Here is a 21,519-nt window from a genome sequence, read left to right as displayed (position 1 = left end):
GTTAAAAACATTCATCAACTGGATCTCCTCCGCAACATCGACATTGTCGACACTTGTACTACCTGTGCGGTAGATGGTCGGGACGTTGCTGTCATAAAAATTTTAAAATGAAAACACAGCTTTAACAAGGGATGTGTTTACATGTTGTCAAAGGTCATCTTCGACGAAAAGCAGCAATTTTGTATTCAGCAAATACAATATGGCTTTGTAACTTTTTAATGTGCTTGCCTGGATGCGCATGAGCTTTGGTACGCAAACACCGAATAATTGATTTTAAATTGTTACCAACGAAAGTTGAATAGTTTATGACGTTGCACAATCGTCTTGAGCGTGATCATGATATGCGCAGGCACCGGAAGTTGTGCACGGCAAAGGATAAAATAATAACTGGGCAGATTTCATCTAAAATCTGCGCATAATAAATGCCTAGTTATGTGAAAAAATAAAAAACTTCAGTAATTAACGAAGTGGAATTTAAAAAAACGCATGACGATCACGTTCTCAAGGGCGCGACATTAACATGTTGCATTATATGGCCGGCATGCAAATGCAAATAATGATAGTGCAGTATGTTAAAATGGAGAGAAACATAGCTTCTTGTTAGCTGGTGCGTTGTCCACGTGTTTCCGCATGGCCTATGTTGAGTATCTTTATCTAGGTCAGACTCGGCAAACGTTTAATGTCTCGATATGCAATCCATGAGTGTATTTCTAAATTGTACGATAATGAATACTAAAGTTAGATGCTAAAGTGCGCGACGGCAGACAGCTGTTTGATACTGTAACAAAATGGAGCTTTACGATACTGTACGTTTAATTAGTTGTCAGCGAAAAAACTTGGAGAAGATTATAAGCATCGTACTGTAACTACTGTTGCATTTTTGTGATATCCTGCTTGGAGGTGTTTAAGACCGGAAACACCTGAATCATGGCGCGTGCTAATGAGAACATTATGGAAGCGGATAACATTCCCGAGGTACGGCAAAAAGCAGCTTCTTCACGGGGATTTGACGGAATTCTGGAAGCAGTGGGGCCGTTTGGACGCTATCAAAAGCTTCTTACATTCGCAGTGTTTTTGCCAGCTGTGATACCGTCGGGATTCTTGAGCATGTCATCAGTAAGAAACACATCACAAAAAGTCAATCAATACCAGTTTTTGCTAGAATTCCGATATGATCAAACGTTTCAAAGAAGTCAGGGTAACACGGCTTGTCTAATTTAATAAGTTTTTACAGTAACCTTTGCATGGTCAGGTGTTTTTTGCGGCCACGCCCGGGGACTATTGGTGTGCCCTCCCTCGTGACAGCAGTGCCAACGATTCTTGGGAAATCTTCACCGATTTCACCAGTGTCTCGCCGGACTTCTCCAAACGCAGCTGTGTGATGCCCATTCGTACGGACAACTCCACTCAAATCAATACTACCATCCCAATGACAGCTTGCGAATTCGGCTACGAGTACGACCGGTCGGTGTACGAAAGCACCGTCATCACCGAATGGGATTTGGTGTGTGACCACCATTTAGAGGGCACATTCACCTTTACCATTTTCACCCTAGGCGGTTTAGTGGGCCCCTTGATCTGGGGCTATTTAGCGGATCGGTTCGGGCGACGGAAAGGTTTCTTCTTATGTGTCGGCTTTCAGTCCGTCTTTGCCGTGCTCACAGCGTTTGCTCCGAAATATTTTCTCTACTGCATCTGTCGCTTCCTGGTGGGAATGACAACATCAGCCAGCTATACAATTCCATTAACGCTTAACCTGGAAATTTCCGGCCCCAAGCAAAGAGCGCTGATCTGCGTGCTGCACTCGTTTGCTTACAGCCTGGGGTGTCTAATCTTTGTGGGTGCAGCGTACTTCCTCCGCTCATGGCGCACATTAGCCCTGGCCACCGCGATTCCCGCTACAATTATCTACATACTGATCTGGAAATTTTTTCCTGAATCACCCCGCTGGCTACTGAGTAAAAACTCCATCCGCCGCGTCGATGTGTTTGTTCGGAAATTATCGCGTGTCAATGGCAAAGTGTATCCCGAAGAAGCGGAAGTCATGCTAACGACGATGGGCGCCAGTGCGGTAGCCACACCCACACGAAAACCCAACAAATCCTCGCCGCTCGATTTGGTGCGCACGCCGAATATGCGCCGGAAAACGTTGATTTTGGTCTTTCTGAATATTTGTAATAAAGGTGTATCGTTGGGACTGAATTTTTATGCCCCGTTATTCAGCACGCATCCTCACCTAGGAGCGTTGTTAAACACTTTAGTCGAACTGCCGCCGTACTTATTCGCCAAAACGGCGTTGGATTTCATGGGACGGCGGAGTTCGTTGTTCCTGGGTTTTCTAACCGGCGGAATAACGTGCCTAACAGCCTTCACCATTCCTTACTCTGTTCCGAGTTTAGTACTGATGCTATCGCTCGTTGCCAAATTTTCCATCACATTTACTTATCTCGGTAGCAAGTTAATGGAGGATGAATTGTTCCCGACGGTGGTGCGCAGTGAAGGTCACTCTTTAGTTAGTGTGTTATCGTCCATAACGACTTGTGGTGTGCCGTTCATTGTCGATCTGGGATATACATTCCAAGTCCTGCCCCTGTTGATATTTGGCAGTTTGTGCATTGTGGCAGCGCTGGCTGTGTTTTTCTTGCCGGAAACCGCCTACCAACCATTGCCACAAACTTTATCAGACGGGGAAAATTACGGAAAAAACATGCCATGGAAAGCGCATTTTCGCTTTTTTCCTGTGCGCCCACAAGAAAACAATAAAGCGGCGGCACTGGAGAACAAGATCGGCAGTGCTGACTGCTGAGCATATGGGACTGCCGGCCTGAAACAGTGGCATCGACTTTTTAGCCCTACCGCTGATGTGGTAAAGGGAAAATAACTTCGCTGTATACTAAGTACATTAATATTATGGATATCATTATTTTTTGTAAATTCTGGATCACGGCTTGTGCGGTTTTGTGCGTTTTTCATGTTACTCGTATCGTTTGATGCGCTTCTCAAGCTCGAGAAATTTTCACGAGTCTTGGATATTTCCAGATAATTGCAACAGGTCCAAAATGACATTGGTTGTGATATACTATTTTGTTTTTCCTGATCGCGATCTTAAAAACACTTTTACAAACACACTGCTCAGGTTCGATAAAGGACGTACATTATGGTTATTGTTATTATGGCATAATGAAGAGCTTATTAATAAAAAAAATCATGACTAAAATAAATAAAATCATAACTTCATAAGCAAAAAATACATACGTAACTTGCGAAATGCTTACCAGCGTTACCGCAGTCAAAAATATTAATGGTGTTTTTGGGTACGCCCACGCCGGCTAAATTGTCCAATAAGGATAACCCACGCAAAATTGCAGACAGAATCCAGTTCAGATTCTTTTAGTTTTTAAATGTTTTCATTTCGCCAACAAATTATACCGTGACTTTTGCATTCCACAGTAGTTTTGTATTGTGGATTAAAAAGCAACAATCTCCAAGCAGGTTGAAACTATCTGGCGTCGTTGATTTCGTTTTTGTTTGCAATCCACTTTAATAATAATTATGTGAGTCAGTGAGTGTTCGAAGCGTTCGTTTCCCAATCCACGATTTCACCACTCAAAAGCAGGTGCTTCATCTTGTTGTGCTGTATTATTCATAAAAATCTTTTATCACAATGCTACCACGGATCAGCAGACTCTTCTCCTTTGTTTGGATATTTTGGGCTGCTCTGGATATGCATCTGGTCTGTAAGTGGTGTACAGATACGAGATACCGTGCTGTTGCTGCAGAGTGCGAGCTGTACTTCGTCGCTCTTTGAACGATTCGTGATGGTTATGATCTTATGGGATATCTGCCTTGCAGTTTCTTTATCCAAAGAAGAGGTCGAAAACCACATGAATATGGCCAAAGCCTTCCTGGGAAAAGGGCAACTGGCAGACGCATTATCACATTACCACGCAGCAATAGGTTCGTCGTTGTGATCTTGCTGGAGTGATGCGAGTCCCGGCATTCTTCTCAGCTAAAAAAATTCGCTAGTATAACACCGTTTAAGCATCTTACGCTGCCTTTTTAGACGGTGATCCCGGTAATTACATGGCGTACTTCAAGCGTGCGACGGTATATTTAGCACTCGGGAGAGCTAAGAGCGCACTGCATGATATGGAGCGTGTTATTGAACTGAAGCCAGATTTTATTTTGGTAAGTTACGAAGTTGTCATTTGAAGGTGTTCTTTGGAGGCTTGTTAATGTCTGTTTCTTTCCGAATGTGCAGGCAAGAATACAGCGGGCAAATCTTTGGGTCAAACAAGGCAATTACGAGGATGCAGTTCCAGAATACAATTTTATAGTAAGTATTGTGCAATTTGCATTTTAACAAGGCTTCGATTAAATTCTCGACTGTATTGCAGCTGAATAAAGAACCTTCCAATGCCGAAGCCCGGTCTCAGCTGGAATTGATCGAAGAAGCAAAGACGCGTTATATGACTGCTCAGCACGCGAGCAACGCCCAAGATTATCATACCGCTTTGCAAGAATTTGGAAGAGTGCTGGAGGTACGTCTGCACTCGGGTGTGACGTGAACGTTGAAATAAAGCCGTTTTGGGGCTATTTTCACTATCTAGGCCCAGTGTTTCGTTAGTGTTGAATTGGACAATGCTCCTTTCTTTGAGTCAAATTGGTCTTTTGCGTATTAATATGATATTATTATTGCTTTCTTATTGTTGCTGTATTGTACACGTTTAGGTAAGTTCCCTCTGACGATTCAGTTTTTAAACGAACGAAAAACATAAATAATTTTGCCTCATTTTATTTTTCGACGGAGAACCGTTTTATTATGCTAATGTACAACCATGACAAATAAATTTTAATTTCCTTTACGGCGTAGTAGTTAACTAACTGGTCTGGACTTCGGATTCTTAACGCGCCGGACTGAATTTCATGTGATTAAGTTTTGTACGTACTGCACTTCTGTGACATCTGCTAATCACATCGCACTGTTTGGTAGATCAGTCCATCGGATGCAGATCTGCACGCCAAAAGAGCCGAAATTTTTGAGACAGTCGGTGACATGCCTGCGTCCATCGCTGATATGCGGGCGGTAGTAAAACTGCGCGCTGAACAAACGCAGCCACATCTTCAACTGAGTCTGGCACTTCATCGCAACGGGGATGCGGAAGAATCTCTTAATGCCATCCGCGAATGCCTCAAGTTGGATCCGGACGACAAACCCTGCAAAACCCATTACACTTTCTTAAGAAAGCTAGTGAAGCAACTCCAGGGTATCCAGGAGGACATCAACAACAACCAGTATGCAGAGTGTGTCCAAAAATGTGATGCGGCGCTGAAAACGGATTCCAGTACGCCGAAAATTGTCCGAGACATCAACAGCCGACAATGCCTGTGCCTGAGCAAAGTAGACGCACCGCGAGGCATTAAGGTCTGTTCAGCTCTCCTAGAACAAGAGCCGGATAATTCAGAGTTTCTTATGAACCGTGGAGAAGCTTATATTTCTAATGAGCAATACGAGGATGGTAAGTAATGCGTGCTGTTATAGTGATGCGACGTGCCGGGGGCCGGAAGACGTATTGTAACGTATGTGTGTGCTTTCCTATAGCTGTGCGCGATTTCGAAGAAGCTGTGAAATCCGATAATGAAAATCGTCGAGCACACGAAGGATTAGAAAGAGCCAAAAAGTTGTTAAAGCAAGCTAACCGAAGAGATTACTACAAAATCCTAGGCGTTAAAAGGTAAGGCTGAATTTGTGGTTACGCACGTGGCTGTGGATGACAAAAAAAAGTTGAAATTGGCCGGTCGGTCTGCGGTGGCATCTCTCCGACTTATTTTTGTCATGTATTGTAGTCTGAATCTGTACGTTCGGGTCGTACTCCTAGTCTCCTATAATCGTATTCCAACGTAGTTTAAACATCCTTGATGAGCAACTGGAGCTGATCAGGCGTGAATTACACGATTAATATTTTCGGCCGTGTTTTCGTTCGCTCGGTATCAGCATAACGGCTATTTTACCGGTTTACATTTCGCTACTGTAAGCCAGTAACGATAAGTCCATAATTAGTGGACGAATCCAGTTTCATTAATTATGAAAGCAACAAAGCGAATTTGCTTTTCCAGGACAGCAAACGAAAAGACGATTACAAAAGCTTATAGAAAATTAGCAAAAGAGTGGCATCCAGATCGGTTTACGGATGTCCAGGAAAAGGAAAATGCTCAAAAGAAATTTATGGAGATTGCCGCTGCTATGGAAGTATTGACCGATGAAGAGAAGCGTAAACGCTTCGATGCCGGTGAGGATCCACTGGATCCCGAAGCCCAAGCACAACAAGGCTTTCATGGATTTCATCCCTTTGGCAGAGGTTTTAATCCTTTTGGTCAAGGGGGTCAGACCTTTACCTTCCACTTTGGAGGATAGTAGTTGTCGTTGTGATGCTTTGTTCAATAATAAAATGACTATGTTGTTTGTTTTCTTATGGTTAATATTGTGATTCCTAGCAATGCGAGTGCGATTATTGTTACGTTTCTAACTTGAAAAATTTTATGTCTGTTTTTAGTTCGGATGCGAAGTGCGAACAAATAATATGAATCGCGAACTTTTGGAGTCCTGATTTACTGATACCGATATAAAAACGACAAACGAAGCCACTGAAAAAGAAAAATGCAGTATTAAAAGCTCTGGTGACTAATAAGTACTCCTACTGTAAGTTTCATTGAATAATATTTCTGAGAAGACTGAAATAATCACTAGAAACCCATAATTTGCTGTAGAACTATTCTCCATTATAACTGCAAATATTTCTGTCTGCACTCTGCAACAGCTTTGTTCGAAATAATATAATAATTATTCATAATAGTAGTATGTTCTCGTACAAAGTAAAACGCAATCGTTTGAAGTTGGATCCATGTACAATAAATTATGGTAAAATCTGCAGAGCCGGTACCGCGGAGTACTCGTGAATGTACGACTTGAACTATGATGATTAGTAGTTAAATAATAAATACAGTATGGAATGTCTGGAAGTTTCCGATAACCGTGACAGACCCGCTGATAAAATCAAGATCAAAGACCGGGCAGGAATCTTTATCTGACACTATGCAGCATTTGCAGACAGGCGCTCCCGAACATGGAAAGCACTGTACACTTGGATATGTAAACTAATACGTGGAAGTACAACACGAACCTTACCATTAAACCGAACTATGTTCAGTGGGCTTACGGTTAGTGAAGTGCGGGGCATCAAGAAACAGTACGTATGAGTATTAGCACTCCATTGTTCATCGTACCCGTTGTACTCTGTTTCAGCCAATCAGATTAGGCGGTGACCACCGTCCAATGCGTACTGCTCACAAGTACACAAGATCCAAGGAAATGGCAGAAGCAGCGGCTACAGTCGATTTCGAGAAACCAGTCGACGGCGTTCTTATTAGCGAGTAGATTGACATATCATCATCAAAATTATTACGCGGTAACAGTTTTCCTTTCTGTCTGTTTTTCTGTGACCTTTAAGCGTAGAAAATGGGAGTTTACACCACCACGACAAAGACCCTGAATTATTCGCAAGGTGATCCAGGATTCATGAATGCCGTGGATGCTACTATCACCAGCACGCCCGGACAGAATTTTTCTTACCTGGGGAAGCCCAACGGCCTGATCAAGCTGATCCAAGTTATTCTCACGATCATCGCCTTGGCTTTGGTGGCATCTCAGCGTGAAGAATATCGTCCACTGGAAGATATTGCTGCTCCGCGTTACCAAATTTTCGGAAAGAACAACGATACCACCGTTCCGCCGTTGATTCCGAATACCATCGCTCCTGATTTCCCGAACACCACCGTTACGCGCACCTACCAGGAAGAACTTTTTATGGTGGGTGAAGTATACTTCCTGTGCGCCCATACTGCGGTGTTAGTTGTCCTCGTGACCTTCCTCATTTCCTACTTGTTCCACGTCATCTCTTCCGTGGTGGTGCCAAAGACCAGTGTCCTGGAGGTCACCAGCAGCTTCGTCTTGGCTCTTCTGTTGATTGTTGCCGGGATCGTTGAGATCGTTATGACAGTGAAGTGGAGATCCGAGTACATTCCCGAGCCCTTCGACGCCACACGATATCTGATGTTCCACTCGGCTGAAGCCATGCGCCTCGTCGCCGGATCCCTCGCTTTGTTCAACGGAATATTGGCTTTCTTCGCGTTCGTCCGGGCCCGCAAGGAGTTGAACGAAGGATACGTTCAGAAGCCCATGTAAAGGTCAGGGCTCGCAAGCTGAAGCATTAATCAGACCGAATCTAATTTATTGTGTCGTATTGTAATGGCTGTCCGTGTTTTCGCCGTATTCGGCTTTGATATGCAAATGTTTTTTTACATAATTTACTGTTTGAGAATTCATTATCATAGATCGTATCATAATTGTCTTTGTAATCGTCAATTTTATTTGTGTTGTCTGTTTTTTGGCAAGATATTGTTGGCCTGTGTGAATTAAATCAATCGTATTAAAAGACGCTGTGGAATCGTGACTTCCGTCTGGCTCCAGTAGTTCTGAAGACACGTCGGCGAGTTGCTCCAGTCGATTTAAAAATGATTACGTATTTTGAGTGTCTGCTCATGGTATTTCGGTCTAGTACGCAATCACTTTTTGATTCTAATCGTAGATTTCGTGTGCACTAAACCTGATCACAGAAACGAAGGGTTTAGAAGTAAAGAATGATTTTTCGGAGCAGAATAGTTCAGAAACTTACGTAATAGGTGCTCGTATACGTTGATAAAAAGACAGTTGATGCGGACGAATTAATAAAGACCTCATGAAAAAACAAATATTTTTATTATAGAACAATACTTAAGTAATACATTACTTACAAGTTTAGCAGTAGTAATGTACTAATCTTACTACTCCAATGGAGATCTAGCGCATTTACATGAACGCAGTATTAAATCTGGACGATACCATGGTATGCCGTACGCGTTGTTTTTTGTGTGCCATGGATTCATTCCCCATCCACGATACGTACATATCGTGGATTCCACGATACCCACAATAAATTACTAGTACTTTGCGCTGCCAGCCAGAATGAAGAAACAACGAAATCCCTCTCTGGAACACCTAAAAACTGCAGCTGACATAAGAGAAGTGTCGTGTAAAAAAACCTGCAGTTTAAAAGTAACAAAGTTTCTCTGACTGGGGAAAATATTAGCCATGTCTGCAGCTGGATCAGGCGAGCGTGGATCCCGAGAAGCACGGGGAAGTGTGCAGACCGAACGACCACGACGCAGATCGAGACGCAGCAGTGTATCGGGAGATTACCCCCGACGAGCTTCGTATTCCGATCGCTCATCCAGGACACCCCTTGGAGACGAACTAAGACTCTTGGGATGGACAGTAGCGCCTGCGGTTGTTGCTCATCCACTCAATTATGCGCAAGTTCTGATGCAGGTACATAAAATTAATGATAATAACATATACTATATTTGCCCTTTGAGCGTGACTTGCAGAATGCACGCTAACGCGCTTCGGCCGACCTTTGCCTGTTTTCTAATATTCTATACTTCTGCGACTGAACTTAACTGATATGTACTTATACAAGAATCATACTTCGTAAAACGGCAATCTCCTGTTTAAATATATGTGTAATAATTACGAGACTATGAACAAAATGAGCGCTGGTGCAGGTAGCACTGACGGAAACAGTGTAAACAGTAAATTTTATGCTAACAAACACTATAAAATACGATTAAATGCTGCAAGCATGGAAAAACTAACCACAGTAATCATATTATAAACCGGTATTATCAATGACAAATTTTAACAGTTCTCGGATATATAATAATTATGTAGTTGTGAAATTTCCTGTCAGTGGTAAATACCTCGTACTGCAGCTGGCTTTAAAATGAATTACGTAAAAATCGCTTTAAAATCCATCGACACGGTAAATTCTAGTTACTGTATCTTATGTCTAGGTAGGATACGAGCCCTTTCCGCCTCGAATTGGGGAAGATTTCCTGGGAAGACCGGTAGCAAACTTGGCTTCGGTATTTGACTATTGTAAGTGAGTTCGACGTCGGTGATTCCCTTTTCCCAAACGTAAAACAGACCAGAGAGTACTGTTAATTGTTAATCACTACGAGTAAGTAATGAGTGTGATGAATTAATTACGGTTAGTGTAATTAATTCATCACTATTCGGCATAATGTCAGAAAGGGACATCGCTCATGACACAGCTGATTCCTCTACGCAGCGGCAGATTTTTTTTATGTTGAATTGTTTTGGTTCGCCCTAGTGGTGCATATTCGCGAGCATGACGGATATAAAGGATTGTTCCGTGGAATCGGACCCAGCGTGACGCATATTGTGGTTGGCATGTATGTAGCGCGTTTGGCAGAAAAGGTGACAGCATCTTTCGAAGTCATCATTCCATTTTGATTCTGCGTTGGATGCGATCTGTTATTTTTTTCAAACCATATTCTTATTTAGTCTAGCTGAATTTTATTTTTATTAATTCAGATCGTGAATTTCCTTTGGTACGAAGTCTTATTTGTGCGACGGAGTTCGAGAAATCGCGGGCGATTCCCATTTTCCATATCCAAGCTGGAAACAATGGGATCTTTGGTGGAAAACGTCATCCGTTTCGAACCAACGGAGAAGATCACCACTTCATCCTCCTATGGTCTGAAGGCGTTTGTTGAAGATGTAAAATGCATAAGCACCATGAATATCGGTTCTTTCCGTTGAATATTTTCATTGTGTATAGTACCGGACCACCGGTGTATGCTTTGCAGGTCATAAAGGAAAGTGCAATTGTATCGATTTCGACCGCCGTTGCCTGGCCGTTTCATGGTAAAAATTTAATACTTTTTTGTTATCAGAGTTGATTATCGCTTGGTATTGGCCGGAGACTTAAAACTACTTAAATACATATTTAAAATTATTTGTACTGAACTTTTTGTGCTACTGCTGTTTGCAGTTATCGCACTTCGGACAATGGCGCAATTCGTCGGCGGAGAGAAAATTTACAAGTATATCGTCATTAAAAAATCATTTTCTTTTTCACGGGGTGTGCTCTAATGGATACTTCAGTATATACAATTACTGACTTCAAAATTTTTGCAGTGATATTGCGTCTTCTATCCGGGAAATACTTATAAACGAAGGCTTTACTGGATTTTTTGCGTACGCAACGTGCCACTTTTGGCTTCCGCTATTCAGAATAAAAATACGATACATATTTGTTTTTAAGTGGCTTCATTTCATCGCATTCACTGAATACCGATTGTTTTTAGGGGTTTATTGCCGGGCTGGTTAAACGCTGTGTCCATAACCGTGCTGTCGAATTTGTTAGTTTACTCGTACACGGCAACGAACTTGAAAAGCCTAACTGGAATTAATTTGGTTCGATTAACGGCAGCTGTAAGTATGAAGAGGTGATTGCGATAAAACAACTGATTTGCAACATCTGAAAACTTGCGCAGGCTGGCATTTCCGAACTGTTTTATCCGCTGAGACTGGTCAGCCGTTTATCAGCAATCAGCGGTGCTCGTTTAGCTGCTGCCAAACCGCCATTCATCCCTAAAGTTTCGTATTCATACCAGTTGTATGAGCATATGAATCGCCATGTAAGTTATTTCCAAAGAACTGTGAAATTAAGTTTAACTTAAACTTGGATAGATTTAATGATACTACCTGATACTTGCTATGCTGACATGAAAGATGAAAGCACAATTCTTTTTCTGGTATTTTTTGATGTGTCTAGAATTGAAATATATTTGTAAAAATGGATGCGTATAGTAATAACTGCAGCAGGGATCTCGACAGCATTGAAGTGACCTTTTGAACTGTTTGCTTTGCTTTTGACAGGGCCAAGCGCGCCGAGGAAGCAATTTGTTTTATCGGCAAATGGCCATGCCGGAGTCGTTTGCTATGTCTTTTGACGTTAGAAAACCCAAAGATAGCGATGCAGCGCTGGCAAGCGATAAGATTTCTAAAAGATTCTTTTTTCCGTTTAGATTTTTACAGTGAGATACCTGTAGTGCTATCGTTATTCTATAATCCGTGCTCTTGATCTTTGTAAGCGGCAGTGGCATATCACGTTTGTTTTAACATTATACGAGTAACAAGCAAGCTGCAAGATCTGCTATGCTGTTTCTCTAGTGGACTGTGACGCTTGAAGATGTAGGTAATTATGATCTTGGGTCGTAATAATTAATTTGTGGATTGCTTGCCCAATTTACATCCGAATATTGTCCGAACTTGACTAGTACAATTTTTTTATTTATTATTCTACATACATTACGATAGCGATTGATTATCAAACAAGCAATTATACAATCTTCTCATAACAGCCCAAACTTTGCCTTAACATTATCAAGCAAGCGGTATATTTACCTGTTACCACTACCGCATGCAAAACGCAACAGTCTACCGTTAGCAAATAGCTATCAAACCGGTGAAGGCTACATACAATACCCAATTCCACAGTACGGTAAAAACAAGCCAGCGTCAAACAAAATATCTTCTGTTACATTACTTACATACCATCAAAGCAACGTAGCGAACGTCAAATAGGCATATACCGTAAAATTCCGAGTTCAAGCTATAAAAATAACAAAGAAACTACTAGGTCAAATAGGAGCTTTTTAGCGGAAACGCCTTGGAACTCGATGCAGAAGATGTCCTACTGGACGACAATCCTCCATGGAATGACAGATTCGATGAGCGGGACGAAGAAGATGATATCGACGACATATCCGGCAAACTCTCCACGTGTATATGCAACTTATCCCGAAAAACTCGTCTCCGAGAGATTTCTATTCCAAGTTCCTACGACAAAAAAATCTCAGCGTGTTGTTATATTTTCTTGCTGTTTGCTAGAGCACTAAACGATTTAGTATCCAGATTCAGAGTCAAATCGCTACGTAGAACAAAGAATTCGAATAATGAATCTCCGATTTTATCTATGACCTTTTAATTTGTTATTCAAAAGCATTTTGCTAACAAACAACCGTTGAAACTACGCAAAAGCACTGTTCACTTTGCAGATTTTTTTGTTGCCCTTGAGATACGAATAAATAATAAGTTACGTTTTGACATACAACCTACTGGTCTCCTACGATGTTTATATTAGCCTACTAGTTAAATATACAAGAAACTTCCGCTGGCGCAAAAAAAGTTTCTTCAGTCTTTCGCGTTTCAGGTAAAAAAATTAAAAAAAATGTGGATTTCATGATTAGTACTACAAAAACATGTACGGTGCCAGCTATGCATTAATGCGCTTTTTGCGCCAGCGGAAATAATATTACCCTATGTCAGAACAGGATAAGGTGCACGGAGGCATATCTGTATTTGTGATTGTGAGATGAACTGGATGACGGCAATGAGAACAGCATCGAAATCAAGTTAACGAAATGATAAAACACCAAAAACATGAACAAGCAAACTGCGCTAGGCTTAAATATTACTCCCGAAGGTGTGCGATGACTTATAAATGGTACAAGAGAGGCCAGATCCACAGTACATACTTCACGAATTTTTTCCTTTTCTTCAATAATTTTCCGATGGAATGCCAGCTGACGCGCTAATTCAAGAGCAACAGCTTGCCTGTCCTGGAGTTCGGCATTAAGATCTTTGTTATAATTAATGACCATCTCCAAGCCGTCTTTTGCGACGCTGACTAAACGATCCACCTCTTCTCGATCTAAAAGCACGCAAGAAAATGTGAAACAGCAGAAGGGTAGCATGCCAAAAATAACATTACGCTTCCGAGTAGTAGTGTTACAGAATTAATAAAGCTACAGGCAGATTATATACTCTTAATATTTTTCACCCCCATCAGAACGGGACAATATAATGACAGAATAACAAACGACCGCTAAAAATTGCATTTTACCCGACAATTTGTCGATAGCGTTCGGATCGGTAATAATCGCAGGGAGTTCCGCAATTTTAGACCGTATATCAGCATTGGCGGATGGGGCGTTCTGAAGTTTCTGAATTAATCTCAATAAGGTCTCCAGCTAGAAAAGAAATTTATCAAACAGAATGAATATTATGGCGAATAGTGGTTCAACCTTTGGAGTTTCCTCATCGCCCGTTAATTTCACTTCTTCATATTCCTCATCATCACTATCCAGAGGTTCGGGTGCGCGTGGTGGTTCGTTCTTCTTCACCGCGAAGGCCTGGAAATCGGCTTCAATTTTGATACGCTTCGGTAAGGATGCGGGCTCGGTGGACGGCGTTTTCGTCATCGGCGTGGGCGATGCGAGATCGTTATTAATATTCACGGTTTTCGAAGCGGAAACGATTGGCTTAGGAGGCGATGCGCTGGCAGTTCCCGCTGCATTCCATCAAAAAATTCTGCCCGTGCCCCTTAATAATGTGCAAAAAAATCAATTACCAATTATCTCATCCAGCCGCTTGACAAACGGTTCATCGAAGATGGCTCGCTCACGCCAAACGCTGACCAGTCGAGAAAGACTCTTTGCCACCTTTTCGTCCCCTTCGCTACCGAATACAAGGAGAAAACAAGGACAGATCAAACACAAAATAAATTTCTAGTACTTCAATTAATCGTTACCCTTTAGCGGTTTTAACCGCGGAATCCACCGCTTCGGGCAGCGCATTACGAAATTCGCCGTGAAATTCGGGTCCCTTCTTTCGCATGTTCTGAATGACATCGTTAGCAAAGTACAACAGCGTCAACTTTCGGCTGGCTTCTTTCGCTGTAAGCATGGTTTACCCTGAGTATTTCAGATCATAAAAAATATGAAGAAGATCAACCTGATGCGGATTACCTTCTCGCACTTCATCCATCCAGATGTTCACCATTTTCGCGTGGTGCTTTCGATGGTGTATCGCCCATAAGGATATCGTCTGGATGCTTTGCTGGGTATTGTTCAGATCCTTCAGCTTGCTCTTAAATGCACCCTCCGTAAAGGCTGTCATCTTAAAAATACAGTTTTACGCAGCAGTGAAAGCGCGATCAAAACAACACCGGAAGAGAATGGCTCTAGCTGACGTAAGGGAATTACATCCACAAACGATGCCGCGACTGTTTGTCAAGTGGGACCCTGAAAGTGATGGCCTGCGCGGATCCAGTCAATCAGTTAACACAACCTCGGCATCTTCGAGCGCTAACTGCCTCGGTTATGTTATCCGCGTTGTCGCATTAAACTTTATGATAAAAACTTATTGCTAAACCAGACAGTCACAGATCCGTCCCATGGAGATTTCTGATTAACCATTTCACTTGTTTTGAACCAAAACTTCCGAAAACTTTCTTGCATTAGTCATGATTAGTGCGTTGCACGTTTAGCGCATGCATGGCTTGAGTGCGTGAGACTGAGGTTGAACGAGGTTTATGATAACTGGGCCTCAAGCCTGAGGCACGTCATTAGTTTTTAAGGTTTTTTTTCTGTGCTTTTTCTTCCCCTGATACTTATTTTTAATACGTACTTCTACTAATAATAAATAAGTTAAATAAGTGATTGTGAGTACTGTTATGTTTATATTTTGTTATTAAATCGCAAATGCTGATAAACTTTGGGTAGTACGGACGGTACAAGAGCGTCTCTTTCTATCAGTTTTGCAGATTCGTTCCTCACCCTTTCACAGAATGTACCACAGTAACATGATGCTATGATAAGATAATTATGTCTGCTGCTGCGAAAACTCATCAGCCTCTGTCGCCTCGGAAGATCGAACTACTGGCAGATTCTTGGCACGAATATGCCACGAAGCTCCAGACCAACGAGCTATCCCGCCATGAAGCAGCGCGCAAATCCATCGAAAATCCTGTGCCTACGTTTCCGGAGATGTACCATGAAATGATGCATTCAAACAACTGGCGACCCTTAATAGCTCAGGAAAATAAGTATGCTGTCATCCTCAATGAAAGAAAGGGAATGGGTGCATCCTTACTGGCCAAGGTGCAGTCTACGCAGAGAGCTGAATTTCAGAATTTTGTGCGGGCTGAATACGCCAATATGCTTGCTGCACGCAAACCGAACAAGAAGCAGGAAATGAAAAAGCAAGAGAGCCAAGACTTCCGAGAAGACGACATCGATTTTCTTCCAGATGAAGGTAAGGTAAATTTAATTAAAAGCAAAAATAATATAATACTGGTGCTATTAAATATTTTATTTTTTGCGATTGCATTAGAATAAGTGTCAGGTTTTAAGCGGCATCAGTGTAATATAAATAATAAATTAAATTAATCTATAATTTTGTAGAATTCCGAATTCGAGCGAACAGCAGTGAACAGTATTTGTGCATTGGCATATTTTGTTGTCCAAGTCATATAATTACATTACGGCTTCTTCCTTTACATTTAGTAAATGATTTGCAGTTTTTATTATGACATTTTCTTCAAATATAATTTTGCAGGCGACCTAACGATGGCACCTTCACGGCGCGAAGGAAGTTACACCGTGCACTTGGGTGGTCAATTGAAAAAAGTTATGAATGTACGCTTAATCGCCGCGGAAACACTAAGTTTCATGAAACGCGATTTGAAAACGGCTTTTTTCGATCCGCTTCGCTTGCAAACTTGCATGAATCTGTATGCTAATAATCTGCAAGGCATGGTGCTAATTTTGGATGAATGGGATGTGTGGCGGGGAGTATGGAAAGACATCAGCCAAATCTGCGCCCTATGGCCGGAGCTGCATTTCGATAGTTTGGAAGATCAGCTGTCACATGCTCGGGCTTTGAAGGAAAAATGGGAAAGCGGGGACGTTCTGACGACAAAACATAGTAATTTTCTTGAAGTACATGTCCTCTTTCATGTCTTACTGACGGGGAACAAGATGGACTCACTGGAGTCGGAGGACATCAATGGTCGGCATCCGGCCATATTAGCGTTGCGAAATGTCATGCGACAGGTATGGGATTTTGACCTGTCAGTGATAACTTTGCCGCTGTTCCTCCTGCGACAGTACCATGGATTTATGACGTCGGCATGGTGTCAGAAGAGGGCCGAGTTGGTGTTCAAATGTGTCAAGGGATTTATGATTGAAATGTCCAGCTTGGCAGATGATGAGGAGAAGGTTGTGCAGTTTTTATTACCGGATAATACACCGGAAAGTATTTTTCAGGAGATGAATGAAATGGTCACTACAATCTTCCGCAGTCCCAATGCCACGATTCGCTCGCCGGTGAATATGAGCGAAAGAAACGGTTCCAAGAACTGATTTTGTTTCGGATGTTGTATTATGTGGAACAAATTTAGTTGCTACTGTGACCGGCTTAGTTTCGGCAGTTCGGATAGAAGTATGCGTGTGGAGCATATTTCCATTTGTGATCTAATTTTTTTAGCAGGTTTGAGTAAATTAATCTGTGCTTTGTCCGAAGTGTTTTACCCAGACTGTGTTTACGTGTTGTACTTCTTGTTGAATATGTGTACTTCTTACCAATGTACGAAAGTACGAGTACGTACCTACCTGTGATTGATTTTTCAGAATAATTCTGATAGATTTCGATAAATTCTACAAGTGTAGCCGGCTGAAAGTTTTTTTCGCTGGCATTATTAAATGGTACAAAACTATCAAATTATGTAATGCAATTGCTTGTCGGCAAGAGCTGTAGCTGCAACAATTTGTGCTGGTCGACTATGCGTTCAGAAAAACATAGAGTATTTCGGGAGCGGGATTTACCAGCATCTTCGCGGGGATGCAAACAACGATAAATACAGTAATCCCAAAATTATACCGTTTTAATTTTGCTTAAGGAGAACATGTGAAACTGTTTTCTGGTCGGATCCGAACGGCCGACCCGACCGAATGACTGAAACTGTCTGTAGTTATATTAGACTATAGTTATACAAAGTATTACTTTACACAGATTATCTTGCTCAGCACTGAATTTCAGCAAAAAGCTTTTATCCGTAACACAATCGCATCGCACAACTGTATTACGGCTATCAAGATTAATTGCTGCAAACTGCTTATTCATTATTACAGTAGTGATTTTAATCCGGATGGCACATTTGCCGATCAGTGTTTCCGGGCATTGTCATTGTGATTGTGGCCCTGATGGTGATGGTGTCGATCTTGGGTTTTATGCTTTTTGTGTACGTCATGCGAATGTTTCTCTGCAGTCATTCGATGTTCCTTTGCTTCCTTATGGTACATCTTGAGGGAATTATGGTTGTCAGACGAAACCGATATAACCGACGCTGTTCTTTGGTGCACCACCGTCTCTGGATAATTTCCCCCGCATTTACAGTAGTTACAGCATCCGAAGCACGACGCAATGACCGCCGATACAAACAGCACGAAATATATGGCAAACAGTGCACTCCGCAAACCCACCAGAATACGCCGGTCTTCCGCTAATTCCGCAGCAACCAGCGGCGGTAAAGTCGAAGTGGTGATGACCTCTGGAGATAAAGTAGTCGTGCCGACTTCCAGGTTTAATTGCGCCGAGTGACTGACACGGTTGACAAAGGCCAGTATAGTGTCCCAGGAGGCCACGAATAATACTAACATGGCGGCGGACGCACAAGCCATGCCGAAGGTTTGGATAGCTAGGAAAACGGTTAAAACGATGTGGATGACGTGGAAACATGTTCGGAATCCGTGGGTAAATTTTTTCCTTATGGAAAGCAATCCATTGATGCCAGTAATCTGGGAAAAAATACTAACGTAGATCCCGGCGTATTCTGTACCGTGCAGCGTTTCGTTGGAATTTGCACTGGTCTGGTACAGTACAGAACCTGGTTTGGCCAAACAAAATTAGCACATTTTATGTCGAGTGGTCTTTTGGAACCTTGATAATTCTAGGCTTTCCATAAAATGTTAAAAGAGTTTGGGAAATCCATATGAAAACATGAGTAGCGAACACTGATAGTTAGGTTATTTGTTTAAAGGTCACCAATTCCGCAAGTGATCAATACTTCATTTCAAACTTGTACGAGCGAAAGCCATTTACACTTAAATTCAAATGTAATATATTTTGCAAGTTTTGTGACATTACCGATAGCTTCAAAATTCAGGATAAGCATTCCGGCAATGATTTGCATCCATGACAAAATTGCAATTCCTAGCCCGAATCGTATCTTGTGATGATGGACAGTACCGTTATGTTCATAATGCTGGGATTCTCCGTGCTTTACATGCGTTGTATACTGAAGGTCGGTGTGTTTTGGATGAGGACTTTGTGCTGCATGGCCCGTGATATGCGTATGATTATTAGTGGAGTGTCCAGACATTCTTACAGGAATACGGTACAGCACAATAAAACTGCAGTATGGTCGATTAGAAACTGCAGACGCGATACATGAATGTTAAAAAGACAACATTAATTAATTAAAAGTGTGAACAACAGTCCGTCTTAACAAAATAATTGTAGCAAAGAATACAGCCAAACCAGTTTTGGGTTGAATTGTATATATAGGCAAAGGACACCAAAAAATAGTCACAGAAGAAATCATAAATCGATATATTTAAAAACTGCAAGATGTGGTTGGCACCGTAAGCTTGCGCGTAGCTATATACCTGTGCAGGTAGAATATCTGTTCTGTACAATAAACGGGATGAAACTCTATCCTTGATTTGTGTTTAGACTGCAAGTTGTATTCGACACTGCTCCGGTAAAGTTTGTCTTTGGTCAAGCCATAACAAACATCTTCCAGTCGGCTGCCTTATAGCTGCTTCATAAAGTATTGTCTAAATCTTCTGTGCGTCAGCGCATTGTGACTTAATTTACATTTGGCTGCGACAAAAACATGAAATGGTTAAGATTACAAGGTATTACCAAAGGTATGCCAAGGATCGATTTTCGACGGTTGATTTAAACAAGCATACGCGACGCTGTGTTGACTTGTTAGGTAAACGTTCATAGATGTGTACTTAATTAGCGGCAACGTCACGCCGCTACGTAGAAGCCCAGCGAATACCAAAAGGTCGATAAAAAGTCATTGCTTTCTGCAAGTCTTCAACTGCAACCTGCATACGTGCGCAACGTTAGTTTGCAGCATCAGTCGTAATGGTAAGTTAGACAAATAAATCTGACGATATCGGCCAAGTAATGCTTAATAAACTGCTAAACCGATTATAATTTTACAAAGCACAACACCGAAAACGTCAGTTACTTATCGTCATGTTTTCTCGTTTCTTTATCCGTTCTTTTGTCCCGATGCTTTTTCTCATTTCTGTCTGTCTCATGCTCCAAGGTCACGCTAAGATGTGGCGGGTATACCGTCGCTATTCTGTCGCTTTGCAACTGCAGTGTCTGTTGACGCATCCAGCATTTACAAAAATTGCAACACCCGAAACACGAGGCAACAACAGCCGAGGCAAATACCAAGAAATATAATACAAATAATGATCCACGCACGCCGGTTAGCAATACCCGATTGGTGTCTATTTCGGCTTGAATGTTAGGCGGCAGTGACGAGGTCATGGTGGTGGTAGTCGTAGCGAGCGACAGCGGAATATCCACGGTTTTGCTCACTCTGTTAACAAACTCCATTATACTGTCCCAGGATGTTGTTGTCAGGACAAGAGTGGCCGCTAAGGCGCAACTCATGGCAAAAGCCTGCAGGGCAAGGAAGGTCGTCAGTGCACTGCTGATCATGAACAGGTAACGCCGGAGACTGACGGGAAGGCGGTGCCGTGTTCCCACGATATCAAATGTTCCGGTCAGAATTGAAAAGAGCCCAACGTACACGCCGGCGTAGTCGATTTCTTTCAGTGATCCGCGATTGACCATTGATAAAACAGAACCTAATTATACACTTCTTTTACTAATAAGTACAGAGCGCAGTATATGTTTAGATATATCCACATGGGCAGTTGATCAAACAACTGTTTTCAAATATTTGTATTTTCTTCGAAAGAATTAATTTAGGTTCCTGAACGTAAATTATTTTAATCATCATTTACTTAACGCTGAGACAAAGTATATATATATATATATATATATATATATATATATATATATATATATATGAGTAATCCGCGGGTTGCTTTGTTACAATATGTGATATGCGCTTACCTATTGCTTCCAAGGTAAGAATCAATAACCCACCAACAATCTGCACCGCTGCCAAGATTAAAATACCCGGTCGATATTTGACGACCGGTTTAATTTGCGAAGTGGCCTGGTGTGCGAGATTACGCACGTGGTGCACGTGGGGGCGCTGAAACCTGGATGGGGATGGCGTAACGGCGTTGTGAATTTGACCGGGCTGATGCTGATGTATAGATCCCGACATCTCTAATGACTACATGATGTAAATCAGAATAGGGATACCAGATTTTATCGCCACTGTTTTACCATTTTTATGTAGAGAACATTGTATATGCTCGATACATCAGTCACTGCATAATTGAATTTCATGTTTCTCGCATGCTCCTTATTTATATAGCTTTCGCATATACGGAGGTTGGCGTGCCACGAACAGTTTTCGATCTTTGGTTACGCTGCGCCATCGTTCTCCTTGTTTTTTTTTAAAGGAACGTGCTTCGTATGATAAGCTGAATGTTGACACTTTTTGGTTTCATTAATATATTATTTGGGCAAGAAAAATGTGGCGG

General features: G+C 41.9%; 8 protein-coding genes across 10 annotated transcripts; 5 read left to right on the top strand and 3 right to left on the bottom strand.

Annotated features, from left to right (window-relative positions):
• The first annotated feature begins 673 nt into the window (after positions 1 to 673).
• On the top strand, positions 674 to 3,120 carry LOC129600028 (beta-alanine transporter-like). Its single transcript, XM_055498417.1, has 2 exons — positions 674 to 1,116; positions 1,253 to 3,120. The coding sequence occupies exons 1-2, from the start codon at positions 928 to 930 to the stop codon at positions 2,804 to 2,806; spliced, it is 1,743 nt and encodes a 580-aa protein (XP_055354392.1). The 5' UTR covers positions 674 to 927; the 3' UTR covers positions 2,807 to 3,120.
• Positions 3,121 to 3,389: 269 nt separating this feature from the next.
• On the top strand, positions 3,390 to 6,593 carry LOC129600037 (dnaJ homolog subfamily C member 3-like). Its single transcript, XM_055498429.1, has 8 exons — positions 3,390 to 3,737; positions 3,853 to 3,957; positions 4,064 to 4,188; positions 4,262 to 4,336; positions 4,398 to 4,541; positions 4,994 to 5,519; positions 5,603 to 5,735; positions 6,118 to 6,593. The coding sequence occupies exons 1-8, from the start codon at positions 3,665 to 3,667 to the stop codon at positions 6,413 to 6,415; spliced, it is 1,479 nt and encodes a 492-aa protein (XP_055354404.1). The 5' UTR covers positions 3,390 to 3,664; the 3' UTR covers positions 6,416 to 6,593.
• Positions 6,594 to 7,368: 775 nt separating this feature from the next.
• On the top strand, positions 7,369 to 8,504 carry LOC129600046 (uncharacterized). Its single transcript, XM_055498441.1, has one exon. The coding sequence runs from the start codon at positions 7,517 to 7,519 to the stop codon at positions 8,240 to 8,242; it is 726 nt and encodes a 241-aa protein (XP_055354416.1). The 5' UTR covers positions 7,369 to 7,516; the 3' UTR covers positions 8,243 to 8,504.
• Positions 8,505 to 9,022: 518 nt separating this feature from the next.
• Positions 9,023 to 12,115, top strand: LOC129601087 (mitochondrial carrier homolog 2-like). Its single transcript, XM_055499814.1, has 10 exons — positions 9,023 to 9,424; positions 9,949 to 10,033; positions 10,269 to 10,375; positions 10,493 to 10,678; positions 10,768 to 10,825; positions 10,953 to 11,004; positions 11,099 to 11,158; positions 11,269 to 11,395; positions 11,458 to 11,601; positions 11,843 to 12,115. Exons 1-10 carry the CDS (start codon positions 9,188 to 9,190, stop codon positions 12,002 to 12,004), a joined length of 1,218 nt encoding a protein of 405 aa, XP_055355789.1. The 5' UTR covers positions 9,023 to 9,187; the 3' UTR covers positions 12,005 to 12,115.
• A 153-nt stretch (positions 12,116 to 12,268) lies between these two features.
• Positions 12,269 to 15,279, bottom strand: LOC129601096 (regulation of nuclear pre-mRNA domain-containing protein 1B-like). Its single transcript, XM_055499825.1, has 7 exons — positions 14,776 to 15,279; positions 14,559 to 14,703; positions 14,379 to 14,485; positions 14,053 to 14,318; positions 13,872 to 13,998; positions 13,504 to 13,679; positions 12,269 to 12,805 (listed from the first exon to the last, which is right to left on the bottom strand). Exons 1-7 carry the CDS (start codon positions 14,924 to 14,926, stop codon positions 12,602 to 12,604), a joined length of 1,176 nt encoding a protein of 391 aa, XP_055355800.1. The 5' UTR covers positions 14,927 to 15,279; the 3' UTR covers positions 12,269 to 12,601.
• A 59-nt stretch (positions 15,280 to 15,338) lies between these two features.
• On the top strand, positions 15,339 to 17,546 carry LOC129601081 (protein C12orf4 homolog). The gene is made up of 2 exons (XM_055499802.1): positions 15,339 to 16,063; positions 16,367 to 17,546. Exons 1-2 carry the CDS (start codon positions 15,634 to 15,636, stop codon positions 17,170 to 17,172), a joined length of 1,236 nt encoding a protein of 411 aa, XP_055355777.1. The 5' UTR covers positions 15,339 to 15,633; the 3' UTR covers positions 17,173 to 17,546.
• Positions 17,547 to 17,762: 216 nt separating this feature from the next.
• LOC129601106 (uncharacterized) lies at positions 17,763 to 19,238 on the bottom strand. The gene is made up of 2 exons (XM_055499835.1): positions 18,956 to 19,238; positions 17,763 to 18,695 (listed from the first exon to the last, which is right to left on the bottom strand). Exons 1-2 carry the CDS (start codon positions 19,188 to 19,190, stop codon positions 17,974 to 17,976), a joined length of 957 nt encoding a protein of 318 aa, XP_055355810.1. The 5' UTR covers positions 19,191 to 19,238; the 3' UTR covers positions 17,763 to 17,973.
• An 830-nt stretch (positions 19,239 to 20,068) lies between these two features.
• Positions 20,069 to 21,265, bottom strand: LOC129601116 (uncharacterized). 3 transcript variants are annotated; one of them, XM_055499862.1, is made up of 3 exons: positions 20,978 to 21,265; positions 20,318 to 20,706; positions 20,069 to 20,212 (listed from the first exon to the last, which is right to left on the bottom strand). In XM_055499862.1, the coding sequence occupies exons 1-3, from the start codon at positions 21,195 to 21,197 to the stop codon at positions 20,069 to 20,071; spliced, it is 753 nt and encodes a 250-aa protein (XP_055355837.1). In that variant the 5' UTR covers positions 21,198 to 21,265. The 3 variants fall into 3 exon arrangements, with proteins under 3 accessions (XP_055355837.1, XP_055355829.1, XP_055355822.1); XM_055499854.1 differs by having other exon boundaries at positions 20,069 to 20,518; positions 20,582 to 20,706; XM_055499847.1 differs by having other exon boundaries at positions 20,069 to 20,706.
• Between the last annotated feature and the right edge of the window lie 254 nt (positions 21,266 to 21,519).

Source organism: Paramacrobiotus metropolitanus, unplaced genomic scaffold (assembly GCF_019649055.1).
Source record: "Paramacrobiotus metropolitanus isolate TYO unplaced genomic scaffold, Prichtersi_v1.0 Parri_scaffold0000004, whole genome shotgun sequence".
NCBI classification, from domain to species: domain Eukaryota; kingdom Metazoa; phylum Tardigrada; class Eutardigrada; order Parachela; family Macrobiotidae; genus Paramacrobiotus; species Paramacrobiotus metropolitanus.
Note: the sequence above shows the minus strand (reverse complement) of the source record. Positions and strands in the feature narration are given on the sequence as shown.